Raw genomic sequence first — 12,500 nt, forward strand, 5'->3', positions numbered from 1 at the left:
CCCTCCCTCCCTTCCCCTCTTCCTTCCTCCTCCCTCCCTCCTCCCTCCCTCCCCCCTCGCCCATCCTCACCTCCCCCAGGTAGCAGATCTACATGTGGGCGACCCCCCCCTCCCTCCCCCCCCCTCCCCCCATCTCACCTCCCCCAGGTAGCAGATCTGCTTGTGGCCTCCCCCCCTCCCCCTCCCTCCCTCCCTTCCCCTCTTCCTTCCTCCCTCCCTCCCCCTCCCTCCCCCCCCGCCCATCCTCACCTCCCCCAGGTAGCAGATCTGCTTGTGGGCGACCTCCACGAACACCTCGATGATGAGGTTGACGGTCTCCGGCGTGTTGCGGTACACCTCCATCAGGCCGATGCAGCTGGACAGGAAGTCCATGAGGAAGCTGAAGAGGGACGACACGTTGTCGATCTGCGTGGCCTCTGCGATGCCGCACAGCGCCTCCAGGGTGGCCACGATCTCACGCTTCACCCCCTCCTCCTGGCAGATCTGGGGGAAGTTCTCCTGGTTGATCAGGTTCAGGAAACGCTGCTGGAGCGGGTGGAGCACCTGGGGGAGGAGGAGGGGGGGGAGGGAGGGAGGGAGGGAGAGGGGAAGGGAGGGGGGAAGGGAGGGAGAGAGAGGGAGGGAGGGAGGGAGAGGGGAAGGGAGGGGGGAAGGGAGGGAGGGAGAGGGGAGGGAGGGAGGGGGGGGAAGGGAGGGAGAGGGGGAGGAAGGGAGAGGGGAAGGGAGGAAGGGAGGGAGAGGGAGAGAGGGAAGGGAGGGAGGGAGGGAGGAAAGGGAGGGAGGGAGAGGGGGGAGGGAGGAGGAAAGGGAGGGAGAGGGGAGGGAGGGAGGGATAGAGGGGGGGGGATGGAGGGAGGGATGAGATTGAATAGTTGAGTATAAGGAAGAAGGTGTGAGGTTGTGTGTGTGTGTGTGTGTGTGTGGGGGGGGGGGTGTTCTCTGTGTGTGTATGGTTTCAGTGTGTGTGTGTGTGTGTGTGTGTGTGTGTGTGTGTGCGTGTGTGTGTGTTCCTACCTCAGTCCAGTACTGCTGCTTGGTGTCTGAGTCCATGTGGGCGAAGCCACCCAGCACCAGGGCCTTCATGAGGGTCCGCTGCACCGAGCTGGACAGCAGGTGGAGGGGGGGGCTGCGGCTGGCAAACTGCTTGGCCAGGTTCCACCAGTTCTCACACTGGACCACAATGTTAGCCCTGGGGGAGGGGGGGAGGGAGGGAGGGAGGAAGGGAGGGGGGAGTAGGGAGGAGGGAGTGAGGGAGGGGGGGAGGGAGGGAAGGGGGGGAGGGAGGGGGGGAGGGAGAGAGGGGGGGAGGGAGGAAGGGGGGGAGGGAGGGAGGAGGGGGGGAGGGAGGAAGGGGGGAGGGGGAGGGAGGGAGGGAAGGAGGGAGGGAGGGAAGGAGGGAGGAAGGGAGGGAGGGGAGGGAGGGAGGGGGGGAGGGAGGGAGGGAGGGGGGGAAGGAGAGAGGGAGGGGGAGGGAGGGAGGGAGGGGGGAGGGAGAGAGGGAGGGAGGAAGGGAGGGAGGGAAGGAGAGAGGAAGGGAGGGGGGAGGGAGGGAGGGAGAGAGGGAGGGGGGGGAGAGAGGGAGGAAAGGAGGGAGGAGGGGGGGAAGGAGGGAGGGAGGGAGGGAGAGAGGGAGGGAGGAAGGGAGAGAGGGAGGGAGGGAGAGAGGACGGGAGGGAGGGAGAGAGGAAGGGAGGGAGGGAGAGAGAGAGAATGGAAGGAGGGAGGGAGGGAAGAAGGGAGTGAGGAGGGAGGGAGAGAGTGAGGGAGGGAGAGAGAAAGGGAGGGAGGGAGGGAGAGAGAGAGAAATGGAAGGGAGGGAGGGAGGGAGGTTAAGTTATTTGGCTGTGTGGTTTAACGTGTGAGGACCAAAACAGGATCTCTCTCCTTGCTCGCCCGCGATCGTAAGAACACACTGGATATATTCTAGAACACTCTAGATATATTCTAAAACACACTGGATATATTCTAGAACACTCTGGATATATTCTAGAACACTCTGGATATATTCTAGAACACACTGGATATATTCTAGAACACACTGGATATATTCTAGAACACACTGGATATATTCTAGAACACACTGGATATATTCTAGAACACTCTGGATATATTCAATTTTTTCGCAAAGGAATCTCTTCACACCGAAGCTAATCTAAACCACTCTGGTCCGACACCACCAGGGGGGGCTGTTTCAAGCTCTGATACGATCTCTACCACCTCGACCACCTCGACCACCTCTACCCTCTCTACCACCTCTACCCTCTCTACCACCTCTACCACCTCTACCACCTCTACCCTCTCTACCACCTCTACCACCTCTACCCTCTCTACCCTCTCTACCCTCTCTACCATCTCCAACCTCTTCCTGTGGACTCTCTCTCTCCTCCTCACCTCTCTCTCTTCTCCACCAGGGTGACCAGCAGCTCCACCGTGTCGTTGGCTAGCTCCGGCTCGGAGCTCCACACAGACAGGTTGTTGATCACCTTCTCCAGCAGGTATCCCACAATCCAGTGGGCCCCCTCCGTGTCCGCCCCGAACGCCGTGCTGAGAGGTATACTGATCTGAAGGAGGGAGGGAGGGAGGGAGGGGGGAGAGGGAGGGACACACACAGAGTCAGAAAGATGAGGGAGAGATGCTGAAATCGTTTTCTTTGTCAACATTTCAACACTTATTCCCGAGATTATAGGACAATTCGTGATCTTAGAATTATACGGTTCTATCTCCGTTTCGGGTAGTTCAGAGATGTTTTTTTTTTGTTTTTTTATACTTTATTGCAGGGTTGTACATTACATTTCAAGTTCATTTCATACACTTTACAAGTTTTCTTCACTTGTCTAAGTTCATCCTGCATCATTTTTTTTTTTTACTTTTTTTTTTTTAAAGAGAACAAAAAATAAAAAGATAAAGAATAAAGAATAGAGAGAAAATACAGAAAAAGAAGAGAGAAATTATAAGGCTAGAGATAGAAAAGTAAGAGATAAAAGGAGGGGGGTGGGATCGGTGAGGGGGGGGGGGGTTCTTCCTACTCATTCATTCGGTCCATTTACTCCAGTTCATAGTGAATTGCTCTTCACGGTTTCCCACTTTATAAGTAATTCTTTCCATTTCTTTTATCTCTTCAACAGTTTTTTTCCAATTATTAACAGATGGTGGGTTTAAGTCCAACCATTTACGTGTAATTTGCTTTAAATCTGCAATACGTAATATAGTGTACAAATATTTATCTCCCTCCCTGTGTATATCTAATGGAATAAGACCGAGTATAATATTGACTGGATGTATAGGATTTTGTAAGGTAAATGTATTTTTTATTTTTACTTGAACTGCCTCCCAAAACCTTTTCAATTTAGGGCATGTATAAAAAATGTGTGTGTGATTGGCTTCTTGTTCCGTACATTTCCTCCAGCATTCTGCGTTGCCTGTTGGCCTATATTTTGACAACATTTTCGGTGTTAGGAAGATCTTCATATTTATTTTCCAAGCAAATTCTTTCCAGAATTTTGATTGTGTTGTCTTAAATATTCTTTTGCATGCTTCTTTCCAATCTTCTTCCGTAATTGTTATTGCTAATTCATTTTCCCATTTTTCTTTAGTGTTATCTTCTTGTATCTTGATTTCTTGCATGATTTTGTAAAGTTTTGAGATTTTTGTCTTTTCGCTGTTTCTATTTTTGCTCAGATATTCCATCAGTATATGTGATCTTTGTTCCTGTCTCCTCTGTTGTGTTATAAGGTAGCTTCTAATTTGTAAGTACTTAAAGAAATGGCTATTACTTATATTAAATTTATTAACTAAGGTTTCAAATGAGTCTATCATGTCATTTGTAACCATCTGTGAGTACACCTGTAGTCCCTTCCTAGCCCATTCGTCTAATATGTTGTCTGTTTTATTAGGTAAAAAGTCTGGATCACTGGCTCTCTCTCTCACATTTATACATTTTACGAATAGTTTTCCAATTTATGAGGGTATTTTCTATGCATCTGTTATTTCCACTATATTTTTGAATATCCTTTAGACTCAGAAAAGGTAGTGTTCCTATTGATATTGATATTACTTGTTTTTCTATGTCTTTCCATTTGGTTTGAACCGAGTTATTCATCCATTTCATTATTGTATCTATTTGAGTTGCATGGAAATAGGACTTTAGATCAGGGAAATTAAACCCTCCTTTTTCTCTGGTTTGAGTTAGTATACTAAGTTTTTTCCGTTTACTTTTGTAGTTCCAAATGAAATTTGAGAGCATTGTATTCCATTTTTTGAAGCTACCATGTGGAATGGGAACTGGTAATGTTTGAAATAAAAACAGAAACTGTGGGAGGATCATCATTTTGACGCTTTCTACTCTACTCATTAAGGATTCAGGTGTTATCTTCCATCTATTAAGATCTTCTCGTATTTTATTTTCAAGGGCTTGATAGTTGTCAGTGTATAATGTTGTTATATCTCCGGTGAGGTAGATTCCTAAATATTTGATTTTCTTTGCATCCCATTTCAACTTATATTTTTCCTTAATTTCCGAAGTTCAGAGATGTTGAGCGTCAAAGTTTTTAAATTTCATTATGTTTTGTGAGATGGAACCTTTGTATTTTATTAATTACTAACAAAAAAATGTCAACATTTTAAAAATAACACCACACAGGCATTAATAAACACCTAATGGATCAGATTATGTAAAAAACTCAATTTTGACAAAAATGGAGATAGAACCTTATAATTCTAACGTCACGAATTGCTGACTGAGACATTGACTGTCGATCATCATCATCATCATCATCATCACCACCACCATCTGATCTAGGGACAGTCTGAGTCTCACCTGTCCGTAGAGCTTCTCGTCCACCAGCAGGTAGGTCTTGGCCCAGCGGCGGAGGAACCAGACGATGTCCTTCCCCATCTGGGGGCTGAGCAGGCCGGTCAGGCTGGCCCGCGTGGCCCGGGACTCCACCTCTGACGTCCTCAACACCGCCGACAACAACCTGGGGGAGGGAGGGAGGGGAAGAGAGAGAGAGAGAGAGGATGAATGACAACAACAACCTGGAGGAGGGAGGGAGAGAGAGAGAGAGAGACAGAGAGAGAGAGATGATGAATGACAACAACAACCTGGGGGAGGGAGGGAGAGAGAGAGACAGAGAGAGAGAGAGGATGAATGACAACCTGGAGAGAGAGAATGAGAGAGAGGATAGAGAGAGGAGAAAAGAAGGGGGAGAGGAAAGAGGAGAGAAATGGTAAAAAGAAGAAGGAGACAGAGAGGGGGAGAGACAGGGGGAGATGGAGGAGAGACAGGGGGAGATAGAGGAGAGACAGGGGGAGATGGAGGAGAGACAGGGGGAGATAGAGGAGAGACAGGGGGAGATGGAGGAGAGACAGGGGGAGATGGAGGAGAGAGAGGGAGAGACGAAAAGTAACAAGACGCCAAGGTCAGGATGAGCAACAGGAGGAGGGGGAGGAGGAGGAGGGGGATGACGGGATGACGAGCGGATGAACGATGGGACAAAAGAGAGGTGGGTGAGAGGAGAGGAGGGGTCAGCAGCAGCTGTGTGTTTCTGTTGCTCAGAGACATAACAAAGGACAACCTCGACGCGCACACACACACACACACACACACACACACACACACACACACACAACTCCACGCACGCACACAAACAAACACACACAGCTCCACGTACACAGACACACGCGCACACACAAATACGCGGCCGCGCACGCAAACAAAGCTTCACACACACGCACACACGCATACGCACATGCACACACAAACACACAGCTCCACATACACACACACGCGCGCACACATACACACGTACGCACCCACACCCAACTCCACCCACCCACCCACACCTGTGTAAAAGGCCAGAGAGATAGGGGGGCTTAGGGGGGCTTAGAGCCCCTCTGTGTAGCACAGGGCAGTGTTTCACATTGTTCCCCAAAACAAAACCCAGTTGACATTTGAAAGCACCGGGGTGGGGGTCCGTTATCAGGACACCCGACGCCCGCGCCCCTGTCTCCACAATCCTCTCCCCCCCCCCCCCGCCCGCCCCCTCACCCCCACAGAACCATCCAGAACCCCCTGACCTCACATAGACAATCCACAATTACCCCTGGCCTCGTATCACCCTCTCTCACACACACACACACACACACACACACCATATTAGAGATGCACCCAGAGACACCCTCCTCCAAAATTGCCATTGTCCCTGACCCGAAGGCCCCACAACTCTGGAGAGAGAGAGAGACAGAGAGAGAGAGAGAGAGAGAGAGAGAGAGAGACAGAGAGACGGAGAGAGAGAGAGAGAGACAGAGACAGAGAGACAGAGAGAGAGACAGAGAGAGAGAGTGAGAGAGACAGAGAGAGAGACAGAGAGAGCGAGAGACAGAGAGAGAGAGAGACAGAGACAGAGAGAGAGAGACAGAGAGAGAGAGAGACAGAGACAGAGAGAGAGAGACAGAGAGAGAGACAGAGAGAGAGAGAGAGAGAGACAGAGAGAGAGAGAGAGAGTGACAGAGAGTGAGAGAGAGAGACAGAGAGAGAGAGAGTGACAGAGAGAGAGAGAGAAAGACAGAGAGAGAGAGAGAGACACACACACACACACACACACACACACACACGTCTGTGTTCCGGTCTTAGCCAGCACCTGGTCCAGTCTTAATTGAATAACATGTTGGGGAGTGGTGGGCTGGCTGGCGCCGGGGGGGGGCTGGAAGGCTGGGTAAGGGTGTGTGTGTGTGTGCGTGTGTGTGTATGTGTGTGTGTGTGTGTGTGCGTTCTGTGAGAGCTCCAGCTCACGTACAATTGTGTGTGTGTGTGTGTGCTTGCAGGCGTGTGTCTGCATTTGCCCGTATGTGTGTGTGTGTGTGTGTGGGGGGGGGGGGGCTGGGCCTGTGCCAGGGCATTCCCTCTGGGGACTGGCAGCACCACACCCTGGGGGGGGGGGGCAGGGAGGCAGCAGTGGGCACCAGGGAGAGGGGCGGGCGGCCCCCCACACCCCCGCACCCCGCCACTCCCAGCAAGATAGCGTGTTTAACGGGCTCCGTCACGCCAGTCAGAACACGGGTGTGAACGTGTCAGAAACTTTGCCAAGGCTTCTGCAGGACGCTCAGAGAAATGGAGAGCTTAGCCTTCTGGGGGGGGGGGGCGCAGTAAAGACAAGCCCTGAATCCCTGCCTGACCCCCCAGCCTAGATACCGCCGGAGATCTGAGAGGATCGCTTAGACGAGCAGGTGAAAGTGACACCTGGTCAATCAGGAGATTAAGGTGGAGCCTATTACCATAGTGATAAAACACCAGAAGCCTCATCACAATTCGGTTGTTAAGTCGTGACGTGTTTCCTGGTCCAAAGTTGGCTGAGGCGCTCTCTTCGAAATGCCTCAGTAATAATAGTAATTCATTATATTTGTATAGCGTGTCCTGTGTCCCTTGTTGTATGAATAGATCAGAGTCTAAAAAACGATTGAACTGTCATCCTACCGCTGTAGTACACTGGTACTCTGGTGCTTTAGTACACTGGTACTCTGGTGCTGTAGTACACTGGTACTCTGGTGCTGTAGTACACTGGTACTCTGGTGCTGTAGTACACTGGTACTCTGGTGCTGTAGTACACTGGTACTCTGGTGCTTTAGTACACTGGTACTCTGGTGCTGTAGTACACTGGTACTCTGGTGCAGGGAATTTCTGGAGGTTAGTGTAACAGTGTTCAGTCAAGTGAGTTAGATGAATGCCACGCAAAACATAATTCACTGGTTGTGTTTAGTCAGGACTTCACAATTATCGGAATACCAGATTTTGTATTTTAAAGAGCTACATCTTGAATATAATATATTGACAGACATAACTGGTGTAACTGTACATAAAAAAACAACCACACAAAAACAAGTCGTCAAAATGTGAAGCGCTAAACTTTGACGAAAAACAGAACACAAATCTAAAGCAATAATGACATGTAATGAAACATAATTATACATATTTGCAAGAAGGTCTATACACCAAGTCATTTGCTAAAGTTAAAAACAAATAAAAGTGGACACAAAATGTGTGATTTTGAAATGCCAACAACGCTATTATGTTTATAAATAGACATTTTAGGAAAAGTCAGGGAAGGAGGGGGGGGGGGGGGGGGCAGGGGTTTCAACTGTAGACTTATTTTAGGTTTGGGACGACTAGTGTGTGAACCTGGGACCTAACCCTAATCCTCTACGATCACACCGGTGCCTGGGAGGTTTCATACCAGGGTGTATACAGGAATCTTGAGGTTAATTTCAATACCTTTCTAAGACTTTTTAAAGACCTTGTCAATATTTTTTCCAGACCTCACCGCCACTTCGAGCTGTAACCGTTCACATCAGTGACACCTTTAACTTAACAGTTTTAGTTTGAAATAGACTAGACCACTATCATACAACAGAATTTCCGGTTCATCTTTGTTTTTTAATAAAACTAATAAATTCAGGACTCAAACTCTTTGGACAGAGTCTAATTCAGAAAAATACCTACAAAATTCAAGACCTCATAAAATCGTGATAAGACTTTTTAATACTTATTAAGGGTCTTGATTTTCCCAACATTTATTTATCAACTTGTAATACTTTTCAAGACACCGCGGATACCCTGCTCTACGATCACACCGGTGCCTGGGAGGTTTCATACACTCACACATCCATTCTTTATCTGGTCCAATCAGAAGCTACGATCATCACTGCTGGACTAACTGATAGGAGGTTTGACCAATCACCATCTGTCTCCCTACTAAACTGACAGTAGGTTTGACCAATCACCATCTGTCTCCCTAATAAACTGACAGTAGGTTTGACCAATCACCATCTTTTGTCCTTGATGACCAACAGTAGGTTTGACCAACTACCATAGTTTTGTCCCTGATGACTGACACAGTTAGTTTTGACCAATCACAGCACATCCTTTTACCTGATGACGGAGTCTGTCCTGTTGCACCCTGGGATGGACGAGGCCTTCTCTCCGGGGGAGCCCAGGATCTGCAGGGTGGTGTTCATGTCCACCTCCGTAGAGTGGTTGATGGAGTACGCCATCACCTCCGCCGGGATCAGGGGCGTCTCTCCCTGAGGATCGTCTGCCAACAAGTACCCTGAAACAACAACATTACGTGACGTTAGAATTAGAAGGTTCTATCTCCATTTTTGTCGAAATTGAGTTTTTTACATAATCTGATCCATTAGGTGTTTATTAATGCCTATGTCAGGGTTTCCGTTAACCGGTAATTACCGGTCTTTGTCCGGTAAAATTAGTGGAAGTCCGACAAATTGAAAACTCGTCGGACATAAATGTCCGGTGAAAATAATTCCCTCTAACCATTTTCAGCTGAGCACCAAACACACACACACAACACTGCCCGAGAGAGAAGGACCCGCCCCCTTTAGTTAGCCTATAGGCTATAGGCTAACTAAAGATGGCGGGTCCTTCTCTCTCGGGCAGTGTTGTGTGTGTGTTTGGTGCTCAGCTGAAAATGGTGTCCCGAAGCGGAGCGCTTTAACTTTATCGCACAATAACAAGGATAACAAACAAAACGGACAACATTTACACTAAGATGGAGACAAACTTCAGCGATATGATCTAACAGCCGGTCTTCAGGACGACATACAGACCCGTATGAGCTTACAGGGCTATCCCCTATCTATCTGAGAAAAGGCATAGCCTAGGCTGTAACATCGAACGGAAATTAGCCTATACGCATTGCAAGTTAATTTAAAGCCTATTTATTTTCAAAGAGTTTTATTCTATTTTATTTTATCTGATAAAAGGCATATGAACGGAAATTAGGCTAGCCGTGTCACGCCAGAAGCCTACATGCTTGCACTGTTACTGTTCAATAAAATGTTATACATCTAGACATTGTGGTATTTCTTTATATACGTATCCCAGACTGCCTATCAATTGTTTCTCAATAAACAGTTATGTTCTCCCCATTGTCATACTCCCGAGCTAAACGAAATGCCTTCCCAACCAGCGAGACCTGGTTATAGAAATGACGTTGTTTTATTGATTTAAAAAAAAGGGTAAAACTGGAAAGAGAAAATAGAAAACTCACATTAATCCCAAACAATTTAACAAACTTCAGTTAACGTAATGTGGAGTCCGTTCATTGATCGATGCTGTCTGTTCAGTTCCCAGTGAGGCGCCCGTTCAGCGCTGGATTTGACGCATGGCATAGCGCGCATGCGTCAAATCATGTTATATTATTATATATTATATAGCTCGCATCTAATCGTATCGGATGAGAAATAGACATTAAATGGCATATATAGGCCGCTACACAACAGTAATCACCGCGACAAACAGCTATATTAGATTTGAAAAAAAGAAATATGATTTTGATTTTTTTTTTTTTTTATTATATTTGAATATGATGACCGGAATATATCACGTTTGTCCGGTAAATCGAATTCTTCCCGGACACGATGTCCGACGGCAAATTTTTCTAACGGAAACCCTGACCTATGTGGTGTTATTTTTTAAATGTTTACATTTTTGAGTTAGTAATTCATAAAATACAAAGGTTCCATCTCACAAAACATAATGGAATGTAAAAACTTTGACGCTCAATATCTCTGAACTGCCCTAAACGGAGATAGAACCTTATCATTCTAAGCTCACGATTACTATCAACATCATTATACGCTTTATTCTCCATTATACACTCAATTCTCTGTGCCAAAAAATTTAATAAATAAATATATATATATACACACATATACACTACCGGTGAAAAGTTTTAGAACACTTCAATTTTTCCAGTTTTTTTATTTAGCTAAAATGCTAAAATGTCATCAACAAATCACTCAATAAATGTAATTGAGTCCATCTTCTTAATGCAATAATAGTTTATGTAATTTTGTAAGTAATTATCTTTATAGGGTCTCTGATTTGCATAGGAATCAGTTCCACACGGTGTGGATGAGGTCGTCATTACAAACTGAGCAGACGGAGAGGAACAAAACTGCTCAGGAATGCGACGCTGAGGCCTGGGGAGACTTACACACATCTACCCCTGAGGCCTGGGGAGACTTACACACATCTACCCTGAGGCCTGGGGAGACTTACACACATCTACCCTGAGGCCTGGGGAGACTTACACACATCTACCCTGAGGCCTGGGGAGACTTACACACACATCTACCCCTGAGGCCTGGGGAGACTTACACACATCTACCCTGAGGCCTGGGGAGACTTACACACACATCTACCCCTGAGGCCTGGGGAGACTTACACACATCTACCCTGAGGCCTGGGGAGACTTACACACATCTACCCTGAGGCCTGGGGAGACTTACACACACATCTACCCTGAGGCCTGGGGAGACTTACACACATCTACCCTGAGGCCTGGGGAGACTTACACACATCTACCCTGAGGCCTGGGGAGACTTACACACATCTACCCTGAGGCCTGGGGAGACTTACACACATCTACCCTGAGGCCTGGGGAGACTTACACACATCTACCCTGAGGCCTGGGGAGACTTACACACATCTACCCCTGAGGCCTGGGGAGACTTACACACATCTACCCTGAGGCCTGGGGAGACTTACACACATCTACCCCGAGGCCTGGGGAGACTTACACAAAACGTGTTTTTTTCAGAGGAGAGAGGGAAGGAGGGAGAGAAGATAGGGAGAAGAGAGAGGGGGGAGAGAAGAGAGAGGGGAGAGAGAGTGAAGGAGGGAGAGAAGAGAGGGAGAAGAGAGAGGAGGGAGAGAAGAGAGAGGAGGGAGAGAAGAGAGGGAGAAGAGAGAGGGGAGAGAGAGGGAACTTTTGAAAAAGAGAGGAAAAAGCACAGTTGATGGGACAACATCATCTCAGTAAATCTACAAAATTGGTCTATAACCAAATGGCCAAAAAGAATGGAATGGAAAATAATCTCTCATATCCATAATTGCGTTTTGCAACAATGAATTCAAGGGATACAGCAGAGAAAGGGACTGGAAATGTGTTTATTCGGTTTTACTGCAAAGCATTAAGTTGGAAACGTGCAAATCCAGCACATGCAATGCAGTTCCCTCGTGTGAAGAATAGAGATTAAGATGGACTTAATTACATTTTGAATTGAGTGATTTGTGGATGACATTTTAGCTACATTTCTAGAACTGTGTTCTAAAACTTTTGACCGGTAGTGTATATATAACTATTTTATTGCGTTTATTCACAAGTATTTACAAGTATTTACAAGAATTTCCCATTAAAAGCATTACTGTTCATGTCACATTGTCAAATGGTCAGAAGGAAGTTGATTTTTCCACATAAATCAAATGCTTCTGAATCAAAGCCAAGTCAGAGAGCATAACTGAGAGTTCCATTTCCACACCAAAGTTCTGACCCAAAGTTCTGGCCCAGTTCGGACCACACTGTGTCCAGTGGAACATTCACCACCCAGCAACAGCAGTGTCACAGCTGGTCACCCACCCTGCCTTGCGTCAGATTCCACTCCCACTCCCACACCAACATCATAGCCCACCGATGAGCCTAATG

The 12,500-nt window shown here is 47.3% G+C and overlaps 1 protein-coding gene across 1 annotated transcript in view; it reads right to left on the reverse strand.

Annotated features, from left to right (window-relative positions):
• Positions 1 to 12,500, reverse strand: part of xpo4 (exportin 4) — a gene marked incomplete at both ends in the record, with an annotated part of 52,646 nt that overhangs the window by 8,247 nt on the left and 31,899 nt on the right. The window contains 5 exons of the mRNA XM_080537318.1: positions 250 to 543; positions 1,015 to 1,189; positions 2,392 to 2,561; positions 4,817 to 4,976; positions 8,924 to 9,101. Of these exons, the coding sequence (XP_080393444.1) occupies positions 250 to 543; positions 1,015 to 1,189; positions 2,392 to 2,561; positions 4,817 to 4,976; positions 8,924 to 9,101 (977 nt within the window). The remainder of the gene's footprint in view (positions 1 to 249; positions 544 to 1,014; positions 1,190 to 2,391; positions 2,562 to 4,816; positions 4,977 to 8,923; positions 9,102 to 12,500) is intronic.

The sequence above is a fragment of the Nansenia antarctica genome, assembly GCF_963989245.1.
Source record: "Nansenia antarctica genome assembly, chromosome: 7".
In the NCBI taxonomy this organism is placed as follows: domain Eukaryota; kingdom Metazoa; phylum Chordata; class Actinopteri; order Argentiniformes; family Microstomatidae; genus Nansenia; species Nansenia antarctica.